Genomic DNA, 19,046 nt, shown 5'->3' with positions numbered 1-19,046 from the left:
CAGTAACAAAAAACATAACTTGTGCTGTATTGCCCTTTATTGGGAAGGCATCTGTTAGCAGAGAGAACCACAAGTTCTTCATTTTTAATTCATACTGACCTGTTCATTGAAAAGTCCCCAATTTCTCTCCTGCCATTTTTCACCTATTGAGAAAATGTCAAAGCCGTGGTCTCAACATTTGGCACCTGGTCTGAGCTGGGAGTCTAAGCTCACTCTTTTGACAGAGACACAGGCCTGACCACGTGTCCAGAACTCTGTGGGCTTCCTATAGCAGCAGTAAGCAGGAGTTTCTTCCCCAAATTCCTCCAAAAATCCCACTTGACTGCTAGGACAAAGCCAGGCTGTTCCACCAGCAGGTCCCTCTAAAAGAGACCAAGTGGATCTAAGGTCTCTGGGTGAAACAATGTCCTGAAAGTCCAGGTGATTTAGGCATCCCATGGGACAAGAACATTACCAGCAGCTAAGCCGCTGTACATGAACACTCCAGGCTATGTATGTACCATTATTTGACCTGACCACAGGCTCTTCTTTGATGCTAAAACCAAGGGACATGACACACATCACACCTATGCAGCCACACACTCTTCCACCTGAAACAGAAATGGTCATATCCAATGCTCCTGGGCCATGGTATCACCTGAATTATGCTGCTGGGATAGTCATCACAAGCTTAAAGTATGCCAGAAAGATTATTAACAACTAAAGAGATGGTTTTGTTCTGGGACAGTACTCCACCCTGTGTTCCAGCGTTATGGAAGTATGGAAGCAACCCCAGTGACCCCATCAGACCCATCACAAGTACAAGGAGATTATCATCTCACCGAAACACATCCCTTAAGCAGACCCATATCTGGCAGATTCTTACAGAGGGATGAAGGGCAGGCAAAGGACAAGCCCAAAGCCTCAGATTCAATACTGGAAGCAAAATTGGGAAAGTAATTGGGAAACGGATTCCTAAAAAGAACTACCTTGTTTTCAAATGCAGAGATAGCAATAAGGTCAGTGAGCTGAAAAATAGTATCATGCCTTCTACTTACTTTTCCCTCCTTATCACATGGGGTATGGATCTGGAAAAAGTCTTTGCTTGTGCATGGAGGTCGCTCTGTGCATGCACTAGATCCCTCCTCTACAAGAAAAGGTGAGAAACAGGATATTAAACTATCAAATGGTCCCTAGAAACAAATGTAACAAGCTTGAAATCTGGAGGTTAAAATGAGTCGGCAGAAAATTATACAATGAAAATGAAAAATCAAGCTCTTAATGGCATCTGCATGAGCCCTCCCCTGAAATGAAGCAAGGGCACAGGGAAAATACTAGCTATGCTTATACTGTCACATTGAAACTCACTGATTCAGTGTACACAGGGACAATTATTAGAAGTTTTTTACTCTGAGCATGATGAGACACTGGAACAGGTCATCCAGAAAAGATGTGAATATCCCATCCCTGGAAACAATCAAGGCCTAGTTGGACAGGGCTTTGAGCAAACTGGTCTAGTGGAAAATTCCCCACCCATAGCACAGAGGTTGGAACAAGATGATCTTTAAGGTCCTTTCAACCCAAACAATTCTATGACTCCCTCAAACCCTCATTCCTTCAAAAAAAATTTATACAGTTTACCAAGCATGGAAATATTTTCTCACTTGATAAGGAACAAAACTACTCTAATCCTGTAGAAACTTCCTTACAACACTGGCCCAATTTTTTCGCTTGCCAGATAATTTTGCAGTATTTCCATTCCCACTGTGAGCACAGGCACAGGTCCCCAAGCATTTGCAACCATCAGTGATAGCAGGTGCAATGGTCAGTAACTGATTCTTCAAGAACTTTCTAAAACTACTACAAGGAAGAAATCTGAAGACCTTTTGACTATGAAGAATAGATTAAGACCATGTCATTTGAAGATCACCACCTAACCATATCTGGAAATAGCAGAGGACTTTGGGACTAAGTTTTGCCACTAGATCATCACATTTTCCAACCACACAGGAGGCAGGGGCAAACCAGGAGAGAGCATTTGGAAAGGACATTCCTCAAAACTTGTTAAGGCTGAAGGTAGTGATGAAGCAAATTCGTGTCATGACCAACCTGTAACACAAATTGCCACGAGAGGGCACAGCATGACTGTTCTATCCTTCAGAAGAACTATCCCCATCCAGGTCATAAAGGTCTCCATCCCTTCATGTTAACACTGATGACACTAACAACGTTTGACTGTGGCCCATTAGGTATCTGTGTGCCCTCTGCGTATTTTGGGAAGTCATTCATTTCCCCTTTACATATCAACTGGAAACTATCACTGCTGGATACAACCACTCTCGCATCTGAAACAGCCAATGACGGCACATACTCAGACCTTCCTGGTTTTGCTTATCCCATTTGGTTTATGTACCTGCATAATACATTTCTTCTTTACACTTGGTGCACTCTTTAGCCCCTTTCTCAGAGTAAGTGTCTCGTGGGCACACCTGGCAGCCAGATGCACCTGCTTTGTCACTGAAGGTACCAGGCTTGCAAGCGAAGCATTCAGACGTGTACGCAACTCCTGCAAGAAAAAATCTGGGTAAAACAATGAAAGAGACGCATCTGTAACTGTTGCCCACCTGGGCTTACAGCTGAGAGCAAACAAGCTGTATAAAACAGCATAAAAGTCACACTCAGTTTCACCACTCACTTAAGACACTTTAGCTTTGCTGACTCATAACTTGGGTCTTTAATCATCATACCTCAATGACAGTCTGACCCATCTAAGAACCTTACATGACACTCCCAGTTTTATTACACTTAGAGCAGGACCAAAAGAGCAATTCCAGATAAAACAGATCGTTTGAATATTAATTCAACTGTCACTGGTTTGATACATATCTATTTATCACTGCTGAGAAGCTTACCAATAACCATGGTCTCACTATACTACAATAAAGAAAACCTGTTTATTCCTTTTTCTCTCTATTTGCTAATCCAGTCTTCTCCAGTAGATGGCAACATTTACCAGATAAACTAATTTTTCAGCCTTTTCTCATTGTGAAGTTTTGCTGTTCAGTTTCTACTCTTCAGAGGAGGAGACAGGGGGCAAGGGCTAAAAAAAGCCACTTCAGTGCTGCAGGCACAGCAATAGAAATAGCACTTGGCAAACACTGTGATGAAAGAGTGAGATAAAACCTCAAAGACAAATTCTACTTACCTTCAATTGTGATGTTCTTCACTAAAACTGGTTTTACAACTTTGGAGCCCATGAGAATCCCTGTTGTTCTCCAGTATAATATATTGCTACCTGATTTCAGAGTTACCTGCAACAACACATGTGAGTTAGCAGACATCCCCTTGCCAAGACATTATTTCCTACTTCCATTATTCAAATTTCTTGCATCCTAGCAGCTTTTCCTATGCTGTTTAGTGGGTAACGAGGTAATGGGGAAACAATAGACAGATGCTGTACAGACATATCTGAGGAGTGACAAAGTGTGCTTTATAAATATGTTTCCCAACACCCTAGTTGGAAAACCACCAAGAGCTGTTTCTGACCTTGTTGTAAGCAGAATTTGGAAAAAACTGTTCCTGCCTTTATCCAATTACCCCTGGCACTCAAGAGCTTTTATCTCCAGCCTTATGTTCAGATGTAGTCAATCAGTTTGTTTTTAAAGCCTTGAGATATGACCCAGAGTTTGAAAATCCAGTTCACAAGTGAATTTTGTTTACAGGCTTTAAAGATCAAGCTCTGCCTGCATGTAACACCACAGTATCATGACCAGTAGCCAGGCACAAACCATGGCTGTCCCCAGCAGCAGCCTCATCCCTCCTGCTCACTTGTGACCACAAACAGCAGATGAGATACAGAAAACAACCTGATTTCTCACTGTCCTGACCCACTTGTTTTCCTGACCCACTTGTTTTCCTGGGCGTGGTTCAGCAAGTGGCTGCACAACCCCTGTGGAAGGATGGTGGGTTGGTGGCATCATGGCTGAGGTAAGGGGTAGTTGGAAGGCAGGAAAACTCTTCCAGCAGCAATTTTGGTGCCTTCAGCCTTCAACTCACTTGCGTAACTACAGTGTCACTCTCATCACTAAAAGCAGCAGGGTTACGAAGCCTCTGCCTGGCCTGCAAAGCTGTTCCATATCTACTAGTTCAGTACAAGATGTTTACTGCCAACAGCAGAATACCGGCCTGAAAGTGCTACATTTTCACACAAGAAGAGGGATAAACTCTACCAGCATAAGGGTCCAGGATAATGCGATTTACAGCAGTGTTGTACAGGCCTGGCAGGACCAGTTTTAGTTCACCCAAGATAAAGAGTTGAAAGAATTAGCAAAGTGGAAATAGAGCATATTTTTATCTCTCACACCCAAACATCTACCCACAGGGGCAGAGGAGAGCTGAGCTCTCACATATAGCAGGGGAACTGGGACCATATTGAAATGGCCCAGGCATCGGGCTCTGTGAGGTGAGGTACCCAACAGCAACTTCAGTGCAGCAGGACTCACCTGCTGAGAGCAGAGACTGAAGCAACTGGAAAATTGTGCTCACAGAAGATGCCTTTACAGGATTTGCAGTGCAAAAAAAGCCCTTCAGGACAGCCAGAATCATCATCTCACCTACCTCATATGTCTATGTTTCAGCCTGGCATCCCAACAACTTGCACAGCCAATGAGAACACTTGCACACTCCAGATGATGAGCTCAGATATCACCATCTCCCATGCAGACTGTCTACATCCCTCAGCTCACCCAAGTCAATGCCCTGGCCTTGGATCTACCTCTCAGCTCATGCCACTCATCCCTCCTCAGCCAGCTTCCCAGCCTCCCAGTGTAACTTGCACTGGTCTTGCACCTGAGCTAACAGGCACTCCAACCAGAGCTGGCTCAGGAATACAGCTTCTCCTCCAGTAGGATAAGCAGACCATGGAAAACAGAGTATGCTGCTGCCTATGCCCACAAAAGCCTTTTTCTTCTGGTATAATGTCACCTGTGCTGGGGCTTTGCTGATGTGGCTCTGGGGACAAGGCTATGGTGGTGTATAGAGGAAGCCAGGCCTCAGGTGATGAGCTGGTCTGCACACGATCCATTCACAGAGCAAAGTCAGCCAGCTGTGCCAGGGGCCAGCCAAAGGGCTCCTACCCCCAACATGGACAGGCTCATATCTGTGCTGCAGGAGCCCCCCTGGTGCTGCTAGCTGGTTCTTCACATAAGCCCCCGTGGAGCAGAAGTTGGGCGCAGTCCAGCACTTCGGCACACACTTGAGAATAACATGCCCGTCCTGCTTGTCTCCACATACACACCCCACTCCCACTGCTCTGCCAAAACACAGAGAACAATCCTGTGTTCTCATGAGCAAACAACTGGTGTACAAGATTTCAATTATGATCAAGCAAAGTGATTGTGGCATGCAGATTTGCATAAATCTATTTAACCTCATAAAACATTTGATTCAAAGCCCAGGGAAATCAATACAAAGTCTTGCATCTATATCATATCCTTTGGGATCAGCCCCTTTGGGATCAGCCCCTTCGGGATCTCTATGACTTTTCCCCTCAGTACAAGGACAACTCTGCTTCTTCAAATGCATTCACAAGAGCTGGCCTGTATTTTGTGTCTGGACAAAGGAAATTAAAGGAAATAAATGGGAAAAAAACTTCATGAAGGAATTTTTCATACACTTACAGAATGAGAGCTCCATTCCCCATTGTCTGTGAGCTTCACCCATTTGTCCGCTGTGGACTCCATTTCTTTGCACTGGTCATTTTGTATCTGTTAATAAAATCACAAGATCAGTGACTACAGTGACTACAATCAGGTGCATCTCTCTATCAGCATAATGACTTTTGGGAATTATAAGATTCACCTCTGTTCCTCTTGTCTACATACTTAGACATCTGCCTTACTTGTGGCAAAATAAACCCCCAACTTTCAACATCTGCTACAGCTTAATAGTGCCTCCACTGACCCCCTCAGACATGGATGGTAAAAAAAAAGCAGGATGAGATGATCTCAGATTTGTCCTCACACTATATGGTCAGACAAGGATGCTGAGCATCTTGTCTTGCTGCTTTCTCCTTCTCCTGAGCCTATCAAGATTTAATTCTTTAAAATCCAGAGGCTTCTAAGTCATAGGGGAAGCAGGAGTGGATGGGCTAAAGCTGGAAGACTGTGTTTTCTCTACAGCCAATATGTGCTTTGTCTTTGGGCTGCTGCCACCTGACCTAGGGATGAGAGTAATGCTATCAAGGGAGAGGCAACATGCCATGGAGAGTCTGTCCTGGCAGAAGTGTGAGGTTGTTTGTCCCTTGCCTAGGTGCAGCACAGCTCAGAAAAAATTCATTACAGCAGGGTTTCATGCACTTCTTTCTTCTTATTCCTGTCTTCTCAGATGGAAATGTATGAAGGCCCTTTGAGGCACGAGATCACACACTGCTTTTATTGCACCAGGGAGAAAGGCCACTTCAACACTCTCAGCCACTTGATCTGGAGTCAAGGATCCTCCCTAAAGCTTCTACACATCAAGTCTTAAATAAGTTGTGCAATCCCACATCCTCCAAAGCATCTGTACACTCAATTTCCACCTAGACCAACTGCACTGAGGAAAAGAGGTGCGAAGAAGCACCTGTGTAGAAGGTAGATCCCTGATTATCTTACTGTGCAACCTGAGCTACAGCACCCTTGTGTGTTGGTTCCCACCTGCAAAGAGGAGGTAAGAATTTATAGTCTCTTTTCATCAGGTTTAAAGGGCTTCAATATGTAAATAGAGCCAAGAAAGGGCAGATCAAACACCTCACCATCTCCCAGTAACCTACTACTGCCACTGAAATGCCACTGTCCAGAGCTAAAGCGTCATTGTTAAATATTTATATATATTGCAATATATTTAAGCACAAAGGCATGCTGGAGGAAAAAAAATTACTTTTACAGGCGCATTAAATATGGTTTCCCTGAAATACCGAGGCTGACTAGGAATTTATGGGCATTTCTACAAAGGACTGCACCACTCATTGCTTCTTGAGCAGGGAATGATAAATTCAGGGAAGGCGAGTGAGTGGGATATGGATAAAAGCAATAATCAAGAAGCCATTTTCAAAGCCAGCGCTCAGAGAAACATTGTATTTGATCTACTGCAGGAGCAGATCTGCCAGTCAGTCAAGAAGCTGGGGCTGGGATTCATACTTCTGGCACATTCACCTGACAGCAGAAAGCATAGTTGCAGCTCTCTTCCCATGAAGAAGGCAGGACAGTCTAATACAAATCAGAAATGGCTAAATAACATTGCCTGCTCAGTCTGGTACCGAAGTGCAATAGCAATCTATCACACCGATGTAGCACCATGAAGGCGTCTCCAACAGGTAATTTTTGTCTTCCTTTCCTAGCTCTACTAAGGGATAAGGATACTTGGTACTTTTTTCCAAACCTGAAGAAATATTTACCAACACCAGCTGAGACTTCTCACTCCTGTGAGATGCCAGGAGCTGTGTTTTCCTGATGAAAAACAGAGCTTGTCAGACAGATACAGGGGCAATAACAGAAGAGACTGAAAATTTCCATTCATCTGCCTCTCTGAGTCATCCTCCCACTTTTTTTCTGTCCCAAATGGCAGGTACAACATGACAAGGACAGTGGAACTTTCCAACGCACCTCAGTAATTGTGGGGCATTTACACCCCACTGCAAATCCTAGCGCTGGGAACCCTTCAGCTCACTGGATAGCAACCAGTCCATCCAGGTGGGCAGAGCAGGGTTGCCTTCCCCATTCTGGTCACTGCTGACCAGACTGTTTCAGAAATTTGAGTATACCACGGTGCAAGCCCAGCCAGGCTGTTCCCATGTCAGCTAATGATCCCCAGCCTCTCCATTTCACAGTGAGGACACATCCTCAGAGCCTAATTCCTACTGAAAGTCACCTGAGTTTCTCCTACTTTTCATCTCAATTACTAAATTATTAGGACATAAACTGACCTAAAAGTAAAGGTTTCCACATCCTTCTGCCTTGGAAGAAGTATTTTTAAATGTCAAGTCCCTTCAAAGACATCTCCAGTCAGACACCCCTAAATGGGAGCACCTACCACCAATACCTGTCTTGCAAAAGACTGAACTAACTGGGGCAGTCATGACCCCTAATGGAAAAATCCCAGTGCATGGCAGACAGGATCAGTTCAGACTGAGTTTTGAAGATTAAATAAATGCCACAAGACAGTATAAGTGACAGAAAGTGAGGCAGATTTTTTTTTATCTTGTTCAGCAGTAACAAGTTATGGGCATGCAGGGAGTTTAAAAGGAGGAAAGCTGCTGCTAATGATCTTTATCTCGGTTGAATTCTTATAATATAAGGCTGGATTCACCATATAAAAGGCCTTACAAAAAATTCAAAGAAGATGTTGTTGTCAATATACTGGTATTCGAAGAAGACAGAGCCGGATTTCTTCAGGTGCACAGCGTAGATGAGAGAAACTGTACAATCATCCCTGTTTGACTCTATGTAATTCCCTCGAGGTGTCCATGAAGAGCTGATAAACATAAACAAAACAAGTCAACTGAGATCACAGATACTGAGGAGACTTTTTGTGCACTACTATACAAAAACATATTACATAACAAAGACCCCAGAATCCCACAACAGCTAACTGCAGTGAATTTTAAAATTTATTACAGGGACTCCATTTATTTTTCAGATATAGTAAATATAATAATTTTATTTTATATCTATTTTTATATGTTACGGGAATAATATAAAATATAATACTTTTCATTAAAACTGCATGGGAAAGGATATGGTACAAAAGATTTAGGACTCAGCCTACATAAGAAAAGTTTATTATCCACAGGTTTAATATACCTTCAATTACACTCAGAAACAGCCTTCTGCAAGTACCACCGGTCTCTAAATAGGCTGTAAGAGGACCTTTTAGCCACATTTACTATACCATGACCCTGCCACGATCCAGCTACAAATAAGAGCAGCTCCAGGCTGGTCTTAAACTCAGTAGCTGCTGATGAGCCCAAGGGGACCATGTTGACAGCAAAGAGATGGGGCTACAGACTTCACCTCCCAGCCACTCTTGTTTGCCATTAGCAGGCCTGGCCACTCTGCAGAGCTCAGATGAGTCACTGAGCAGCTTTGTGCTGCTGAGCTGTCTCAGGTTTACACATAGCTGCCTAACCCAGGTGCAAACAGAACTTCTTACTTGTTGCAGCTGTCGGCTTTACCCTCAGATGAGCCTACCGCCGTGTCCATGAACGTCGCCACGTTGGAGAATCCTGCTGGCAGCTCATCCCACTCGTCAAACTTGATCCCGCTGCCCAGAGAGTAGGTCCCCTCTGCACATTTGCTGCACACCTGGTTCTTCATCTCCAGGTACTCACCAGAGGCACAGGAGAAAGCTGGGGAGACAATCGTTTACAACATAGGAATGGATTCATCAATCCTTATTAATTGTCTTTTTTTTTTTTTTTTTTTTGCCACTTAATTAAGATTGAACTGCCACTAAAGGGAGCCAAAGAAAACGTCCCAGTCCCAGGGGCACAACAGCAGAACTACCAACATCAGCTGCAAAATTGAGATGTTTAAGGTTTTCACTGATGTGGCAGCACAGGAAACCAAACCCCAGAGACAGTTCCTGGTTTGCAGCTTGCCTCTACTGACAAAAGATTTTTAGGAACAAAATCTCTATTGACAGATTGAGTCCAAAAGTTGTTTGTGAAAATGAGGATCTATAATAGAGTTCTCCTCACCCTTGATCATCCAACTGTTACACCTTGAACTCAATTAAAACCACCCATACTTGAGGGCCAGAACAGATTTTCCTCACTCGCCTAAGCTAAGAAGGACATACAGAAGCAGGCTGACAGTCATGTAACACTACGAACCCTGGCTGAGAGCAGTAAACCTCATCGAAAGTCTGTGTTTCTCCTCACATGAACTACCTACAAAGCCTCAAACATCTTGCCTGATAGACCATGCGGTCTTGGAAAAGGTCACCCCCAGGTTTGTGACTAGAAGATGAGCATCTTTGATTAGGGTGACATTAACATGCTGTGAAAATAACCACTGGTTGTCAGCACAGCAAAGAGAGTATTCAAAATCTGTGTAATTACGGGAAATAGAATTAGGAGGTATATTCACAAAGTGCTTTTTTTTTCTGATGTCTCTAAAATTATTTCCTCCAAATAGCTGTATTCTCCTTGTCCCCCTGATCACATCTCTGCCTGCTAAGGGAAGATTATTCCCATTATAAAACAGAAACCTGGACAGTAGCTAAAGTCCTGTATGCCCACAGAGCCCCATGCCTGTGTCAGGGATCATAACTCCTGCCTGGACACTCGTTTCAATGGCAGGCCATCCCACTTTCCCTCAGTCCCATGCTGCATCATGTCCTCTTTGAGAGTGAACATCCTGAACGGAAAATAAATGAGAACTTTCTGCAGCCCATAGTACTTCCTATGATGTTTGCAGATTTTTTAACTACGCCAGTCAAGCCAAAGCAGGATCCAGAGCAACGCACACAACTCACATCCCAAGAAATGATGGGATTTTCTTCTGTTTCACACATGCCATGTTGCACAGTGACAGATAATTCATACACTCTCTTTGACAGACATAAACCCATTAGCCTGAGAAACTGCAGGATGAGACCAGACTGGCAGCCAAAGTGGTGAAACCGGCCCAAAGCAGTGATGCCAGCTGAAGTCCCAGAAAATGTGATTACACAGATGTGCCAGTGTTTATCTAAACTGCAGAGAAACTTGTTTTATTGTAAGAACTTTGATTAACTCATGGCTCTGTGACATCAATCTCCATCTGAATCCAACATAGGCTCCCATTTCTGTCCCAGTACCAGCAGGATTTCTTTCTGTAATTGTCCCTTATGTGTGCCACTGGAAAGCAGATAAAAGGAATATTTTGATGGAATGATCTGCCAAAGGGTTATTTTTCCTTCTTGGTCATATCAGCATACTCTGAATTTGAAGCAGTGGCCTTCAAGCCAACATCTGTTGATAAATGTCTGTTGATATTTAACCTTGTTGCTCACTGGTGATGGACCAAGAACGAAAGTGGGCAGGATCCAGGCAGAGATGTGTGCTGGGGTGGGAATAAACAAGGAAATCCTGCCATGATGGATTTCTTTGAAAGACTGACAGACAAAAAAATCCACCTTCAGTGAGGGGAAGTGGTTCCCTGTAAGCACTGGCACACGAGGCAGAGCTAACACCCCACCTGACTGACTGTGTGACCTCAGCCTCAGCCACAGGATCTCCCTGCACATGGGGTGGGAAACAGCTTTCTTCAGAGATTTAGACAAAAGCAGTGAGCATGTCCCTGTGTATCTTGAATGTGACCACATTTTGTACAGCTTTTCACCTTAAATATATAAGATGTCCTGACTCACTGCTTTAGCATTATTAATAAATCTTTATTTTTTCCTTTTGATGGGTGCAGAAAGAAGCTATCAGGAAGGGAAGTAAAAAAGTGCGCTCTCTCACAACATCTTTGAATTCTTTAACAGTTTCAACTATTTTTTTTCTTTCAAGGAAAGCTAAATAGCAAGAAATTGAGAGTGCTGCTTAACCATTCCAGAGTCATGAAATTCAACTAAGGAGTCAAGAACCGTGAGCAATTCATTGCCATAATGAAGATGCTGAGGGCAGCAGAGAAGAGCCTCCTCTTCCACTGTGGTGAGGTTGAGCAGAGATTATTACTTTACTGAACTAATATGTTTTAACCTCTTGCAAACTGATCATTTGAGAGAAATAAGAGGGTACAAGAGATCAAGGCCAGCTGCCATGCAGGACACATCATCCATCTCTCACTTTCCAGGAAACAGATGAGCCTTTAGCTTATTTAGGTGGAGAATTATCTTCTTTCCTTCTAAGAATTGTATTTCAAAGGCAGCAGCATTTCCCATCCAAACACATCCCCCTGCAAGCAAACTGGCTCTGAGCATGCAGCTGCTTGCCAGGTTCAATTTGGGGCTGAATGTGGCTAATGGCAACATGAACCACTATCAACATTGGAACAGATGCAACATTTGGTCTCGTTCCAGCTGGAGGAGGGTGGGGAGGAAACACAGTGTGTGGTGAGCATGAATATGGTCTGCTCTCCTAGAGTCCTACAACTTGGTCTTCCATCAAGGGGGAGACCAAAAGCCAGGGAAAAGCTTGTTTAATCGAAATTGCATCAGTTTGAGAGTTCATCCCAGCTGGAGATGGGGAGATCAGAGTCACTTGTGGAGGGAGAGGGCACAGACAGATAATCCATCCCAGGAGCTTCTCTTTCCTCGTGGCTGCTCCATATCACTAAAAGGGAGCTGACACAGATGCAGCACTTCCAGCAGCCACAGAAATAGCTGCCACTATTGCAGCATCACTGTGTTTGTGAGGGTGACACATGAGATGCTGCCAACCAGAAGGGCTGAATCACAACATAGGAAGTTAAGAAGTGATGTGAAGTTTTGGGAACATAAATCCTGTATTTTAGGTGTGTGCTCTGATTCATCCCCGAGTAAACTCCCCCTCTAGCTTCAGAATTCAGAGGAAAAATTAGTCTTCTACATTATAGGGAGACTTTATGAACACCGCTGACTCCAAAGTCCATTTGTTTCTGTATTTGATACTTAATTTTCAGAGAAAGCATCTCTACTGAATAACTGGACATCACTGTTTCCTGCCCCTCACTAACTGCTAACTTTACTATTACACCTCTCAAATACGAGTTTGGGTGCTACACACCAACTTAGACAAAGCGACACAGATTGTGAAAACTGAATGTGATCTTTCTTTCTGTGAAGAAAACTGTGAAATACATGAAAAGATTTCATGACTTGCCCCACCATGGACATTTTGAAAACTGGAAGAACATTTGCAGAGGCAGTTAGGAACAGCATGACACACTGTGGTGCTGGATACACTGCTGTCCTTGAAGCCGATACAAGTATTGGTGATAAGCAGTGGTAACTTTCTTAAATAACTACAGAAGGAAAAAAAAAGAGATGTGGTTTGTACAGGTGACTAGTCTTTCTCACAAAACAATGTTGTAAAGTACAGTTTAACTAGACATTGCCACAGGCAGCCACACACATTCATACACACGTGCAATAAAGCTGACAGCACATGCACTTAATAAAAAATTGACATGAGATCCAGTACTGATAGCCACCACTGTGTAAGTCTTGTCAAACAGACCTCATTTCCTTCTTTAAAGGATTACAAGTCACTTGATAAAGGTGACCGAGTGGATGTCATAGACTTAGGGCTCCTAACACAGTTAGCTTAGTTTTGCATGTCACTGGGGTGAAGAAAGGTTGTGCTGCACAGCACCAGAGGGGCACATCTTAAAGGGGTTAAGAACTGCCTGAGTAACAGATCTCAGACGGGGCTATCGATACAAAGTCATCCTTGAGCAGGGAGGAAGGGGGCTGTTCTGCCTGCCCCAGACTGAGTCTGATGGCTGCCCACATTTTTCTCAACAATCTGCAGGCAGAAAGAAAAGGAATGGTATCGATATTGGCAGGGGAGATACTGTTACCAAGCCTGAGCCCACTCAAAGTCAGTGTGTTTTAGCAGAGGCAGAAGTAAAGACAAGCTGCTGAGGGCAAGAACTGCAAGCCCTGCCTGCAGAGCGCTGAAATGTATCCCAGAGAACAGCAAGCTGAGGATGGGAGCAGACCCACCATTCATCAAGAGCTTCCACTGTCAAGGCATGCAAAAAAGGCACTAGTAAGAGCTGGATAAATTTAGAGGTGGAGGTAGAGATATGTAGGATAAAACGTGTATTACAGGGAAGAAGATTGTTATAATGTAACTCTATTGCATATAGATGTGATTTATCATTTTTATGAGGTCAGTACAAAACAAAAAGACTTCATATGGTTTGAAAATTAGAGGTAATGTCTTGCAGTGAGAGATCTGAAACGCTTAATCTATTTAGTTTATCACAAGAAGGTTGACAGTCAGCTTGATTAATATACAAGCATCTCCAGGGAGAGAAAACCCAAGATCCTGCTGCACTCGTTAATCAGGCAGAGAAATGCATAAGAGAAGCCACTTTCTGGAAGCTGAACTCAAATAAACTCAAACTGGAAGTAATGCACAGATTTTTAATAGGAGGAATGACTGATTTTTGGAACAATCTGTCATGACATGTGATGGACCCTTTGTCTCTCCAGTGTCCTGTGCCATAACTGGATACCATATGGAAGAAAAGCTCATGCCAAATACCCGTTATCAGCCCCACCATCAGCCTAGCTGGGTGTATTTTAACAGTCTGCGAGGTCAGACTAGCTAATCTAATTAAAGCCCCTACTCTTAAATTTCTGGACTCAAGATCAGTGGTGTTCTACCTCCCTCCTAGGACACACCATGAGGACCGAGGCATCCTAAAGCAGGAACCCTGCCCACAGTGTAACCACTTCCGAGGAGTGCTTGCAATACATCACTTGGCAGATCTGACTGCACTTTACAATCACTTTGCAGACAGGGAAACAGCTCCCCAGAGGGCAAAACAGACCATAAACAAACTTTTCTCATTTGCCCTTTGACTGAAAGTCTCCAGGGTCACATTCTGTCTTTAAGTACAGCAGTGGCCTTTCTGGTGATTTTGGTGGACTAGGACCAATATTAGCTGGCACATTTCTCTTCTACTAGCTCATCAGAACATTCTCACATTGCTTAACTCTCTGATGCTGGGGATCAGGACAGGATTATCGTGGACAAAAATTGACAGAGTAGATCCTCACATACTTGAGATTTCACCAGAAGATTAACCAAAGCTGTCTCAATACCCTGCATCCAACACCAAACTATAACATATTCATTTGCTTTCCCCCCCTTATGTAGCCCTGGCCACTCAGTCTCACCTCTTTCCTCATCCAGCTTCCCATCCCACACCACTTGGACCCACTACTTCTACCTCCACCACTCTTCTCAGCAGACTTTTTCCTCCAGACATTTCTTACTTAACAATACCTAGAATTATCTTAGGTCTTTTGTTTATTCTGTCGCCATTGAATATGTTCATGTATATTCTTCTGTGTCTCCCTGGCTCTCAATAGTTAAGATTAAAAAAAAAAAAAAGAAGAAAAAAAAAGAGACACAAGACTGGATTTTACTTGGTTGTAACAGCATTAGAAGGAGATAGCAATTGAGCAATTCTACACAAACCAATGAAAATACAAAGCAAAAATAATCTCAAACACTGGTTCTCCATCTCTCCCCTCTCCATTCCTGTGTTGTTCATCCAAAGCCCCACCAACTGGGATTCAGGTGAGATGCTGCCATCTCCTGCAGGCAGAGTCAGGGCTGAATTGTCTCAGCCTCCCATGGGCAGAGGTGGAAATATGAGGTTGGCAGCATCAGGCAGCTGTGTCTCTGAACAGCTGCTGTTTTCAGCAGACACATGCCACAAGCCTGGAGGGGAAGATGAGGCTGTTGACAAGCACATGGAGGCTTTTCCATGATACCCTGGGGCATCAGGGTCCACACAACATGGAATCAAGGACCAACCAAAATACAAAATGAGCGGGGAAAAAAAAAGAGGAAGACAAAGGATGAGAGGAAATCATTGCTTTATTATTAATGTTTCCTATAATCTTGCCAGCTTCAGAATGTCTTCTGTGAATAATTTATAGGAGGCTTCTCCAATAGACTGTGAATAATTGATGTTCGTTTTCTTCAGTCATTATTTCCCAACGTGTTACCAGGAAGTAGACTGAATCTTAATTTAAAAAAAAAAAAAAAACCACGACACCACAAAAGTCTATCTAGGCTGTTTAGGCTTGAAATGTGATCATACTGAAACCTGATACTTGAAACTTGGGTAAGAGTACCTTCTGTGGAAGATCTTTGCATTTCATAGGAATAAATAATTTTTTCTTTTATGCAAAAAACTAATGCAATAGAGCAAATCTTTTTCCAGTTCACCTGTTTTCCCCAGCTGGCCTGGCACATAGGACATTTTTATTATCACAGTCTTGCATCATTTGGACACTGAAAGGTGTGGGTTTGGAATGGAAATAATGAATTCACAGCAGTGTGGAGTAGAGAGCAGGAAGACAGTGATCACCAAGAGGTTAGGAGGCACATTTGCTACCAGGGTTTCAGCAGACATCCCAGTGGAGATGGCAGGAAACAGATCTGGAGATGAGTGAGCAGCTCTCCAGCCCCTACTGACTCCATCAGGCATATTCTGATTGCTCATCAACCAAAGTGGTTCTAGTGATATTTGATGTTCTCTGCACACATACACACACAGTCCTTGCCCCTCATCCTTCTACTAAGCCATAACAAATCTCAAGGTCTTGCCAGCTGCTTTCCTACTGAGAGAGAAATTAGTGACTCAGAGGAATTTCTTTTTAACTTTTTAAATTACATTGTATACACAAACAAGATGAAGAATTCATCAAAAGACACTAAGGCCAACCTTTCCCTTCATAAACTCAGTACACACACCAACATGCAGTTCCCAGTAACTCTTCTCCAGAGAAGAGAATTAAATTCTGAGAGTTCAGAGCAAACTATTCAGCTTTTTAACTATTTACTTATTTTGTTTCAAATCCGTGCTTCAAAAACCCAACAACGTGACTTGTTCTGCAAAGACAGTGTCTTGCTCATGCATAGCATAAAAATTCTGGGAAAAATACTTGTAAAACTGGGGTATCTCTTAGGGTATCAATTCACATGGAAATGCCATGAAGTCAAGCCTCAAGCTTCAGCCCAGGTCAGAAACGTACTACTATCAGTAAAACTCACATACCTGACTGGAGTTAGGAACATGAATTAGTAGGGATGATCTAAGAGGAACAGGAATAAACATCTGCTCAAGTGCTTTGCTACATCACGGCCTTTTAGTAGCAGCTCTCAAACTGTGCTGTGCACACTCCTGCTAGCTGAACAGCTTTGCTCCATGGCAGCCCTACATTAATATGTGTGCACAAAATTTGCAGATGCCCACTGATTTCAGGGGAGTTAGGAGCAGGCTCAGTTCTTATCTGCTTGGGATATCCAACTTTACCAAAGACTGAGAGAACATCAAACTCAAACCCTTCATTTAAGTTTTATGTTATAAAAGAAAAATGCTAAAACTCCTGCTGATCATTTAAATTGCCCCAAAGTGTAATAAAGTGTACAGCCTTAAAAAGGTCATTTTGCTTAATTGAGTCTGCAATTAGCAGGAAGATCCGTATCTCCTCCTGTGGTATCCTGGGAGCAGATTACACAAGTTAGAATACACTCAACAAACACAGCTCAGTACCAATAAACCAGGTCAATTTCTGCCCTCAGACTCCAGTAAAGCCCATTGTGATTAAGGACAGTTTATTTTCTGAAGTCGATGGAGCTTTTCACCAATTTGTCATTTGGTGCAGGCTCACAACTCACTTCAAAACTGAAGAACATTTCTGATTTCAAAGAAGTTGCTCCAACCTTAGTGGCACCAGGTAAAGGTGCGCTTTGCTAAGCAGAGCCACAGAATCATTAAGGCTGGAAAAGACCTCTAAAAGCATCAAGTCCAATCATTAACCCAACACTGCCAACTACACCACCAAACCATGTCCCCAAGTGCCACATTGTCTCGGTTTGGGAAGACAGGTATCTGCCAGGTAATAAAAAAAAAACCAACTGCAGTTTCCTTTGGAATGGAGAGTGTAAACCCCCCCCTCCACCCTTTTTTTCTTTTTCAGTTATAAATTACAATCAGAGGCTCTTAGGCAAAGATTTGGGAAATAGGAATAGCAGTTCTTTACTAGTATGTAATACAAAGCAAACAAACACAAAAAAAAAAAAAAACCACCCACCAAACAACTACAGCATTAATGACAAACGACAACAGTACCAAGAACCTTGAGGGCTTTGTTTCACAAAACCCAGGGCAGTTTGGTTTCAGTGTCTCTGCAGGATCCTCAGAGCACCAAGCTGGAACAGTGGAAAAGTCCCGGGCTGGTAGCTGGGATGGCAGGGTGTCCCGGCAGGCAGGGGCAGGATGTCCCGGCAGCGCAGGGGGTGCAGGGTCACACTGCAGCAAGAGGAGCAGCACCGAAGAAGCCGAAGGCGAGGCAGGGCTGGCCCAGCTCCCGCGGGTGACAGAGAAAACTCCAGATTCAGGTCGAGCCGGTGATAGTAGATTTCCCAAGACTGGATCCCTTTGGCCACAGTGAAACTCTTCCAGCCAGCAACAGCCGTTCTCTCTCACCCCAAACGCCGGAAAAAGAAGAGCCTGGAGCTGCCTCAAGCTCTGTCTTTTACCTGCATTATCTCCCTCTTCCAACTTTGTCCACCTCTTTGTTTTGGTTAAGTACTCTCAAGTATCCAACACTTGGTCTCCTTGGCAACTTATGGGGAAAAAATTCTTTAGAGAAAGAAGGAACAAACCTAACCCCCAACACACATCTATATGGTTTTTCAACACTTGCAGGGATCGTAATTCCACCACCTCCTTGGGCATCCTTTCCAATAATTTGATCAAGTTCTTCTATATTATCAACATTTACCTTCTGTCTCTTTTCTTAAGAAATCTTCCTGATTACAACTGGCATTTTGATGCTTACTCGAATAATGACCCTATCAGCACTTTTTCCTCTTGAACACAGCAAATCCAACGCCTTTAAAAATGCTCTAATATTTTCACCATAGTTTCTTTATTATGCACACAGCACTACAAAATGAGCAGATATTTATGAGATAAGGTACAACCTTCTTGCCTAGGAAAGTAAAAAAAAAACTAATATGCTGTGGAATAAGAGAGTTAATATTTTAAAATAATATGAGGTCAAAATGTGAACCCTGAAAGGAATTTTTTGGGCAAAAATTCTGCTGAGATGAGAATATCAGTGCACCTGGGCACACTCTGAACCAGATATTTGGGCTGTACGGGAAGGGAAGGGAAGGGAAGGGAAGGGAAGGGAAGGGAAGGGAAGGGAAGGGAAGGGAAGGGAAGGGAAGGGAAGGGAAGGGAAGGGAAGGGAAGGGAAGGGAAGGGAAGGGAAGGGAAGGGAAGGGAAGGGAAGGGAAGGGAAGGGAAGGGAAGGGAAGGGAAGGGAAGGGAAGGGAAGGGAAGGGAAGGGAAGGGAAGGGAAGG

At 43.4% G+C, this 19,046-nt stretch overlaps 1 protein-coding gene across 1 annotated transcript in view; it reads right to left on the bottom strand.

Moving 5' to 3' along the window:
- ELAPOR2 (endosome-lysosome associated apoptosis and autophagy regulator family member 2) overlaps positions 1 to 19,046 on the bottom strand; it is a 53,952-nt gene that overhangs the window by 29,897 nt on the left and 5,009 nt on the right. The window contains exons 2-7 of the mRNA XM_066182767.1: positions 9,166 to 9,361; positions 8,340 to 8,487; positions 5,658 to 5,744; positions 3,185 to 3,290; positions 2,393 to 2,545; positions 1,038 to 1,126 (exon numbers count right to left, since the gene is read on the bottom strand). Coding sequence (XP_066038864.1) covers positions 1,038 to 1,126; positions 2,393 to 2,545; positions 3,185 to 3,290; positions 5,658 to 5,744; positions 8,340 to 8,487; positions 9,166 to 9,329 — 747 coding nt within the window. The 5' untranslated portion in view covers positions 9,330 to 9,361. The remainder of the gene's footprint in view (positions 1 to 1,037; positions 1,127 to 2,392; positions 2,546 to 3,184; positions 3,291 to 5,657; positions 5,745 to 8,339; positions 8,488 to 9,165; positions 9,362 to 19,046) is intronic.

Source organism: Chamaea fasciata, unplaced genomic scaffold (assembly GCF_029207755.1).
Source record: "Chamaea fasciata isolate MVZ Bird 193981 ecotype frontalis unplaced genomic scaffold, bChaFas1.0.hap1 SCAF_5, whole genome shotgun sequence".
NCBI classification, from domain to species: domain Eukaryota; kingdom Metazoa; phylum Chordata; class Aves; order Passeriformes; family Sylviidae; genus Chamaea; species Chamaea fasciata.
Note: the sequence above shows the minus strand (reverse complement) of the source record. Positions and strands in the feature narration are given on the sequence as shown.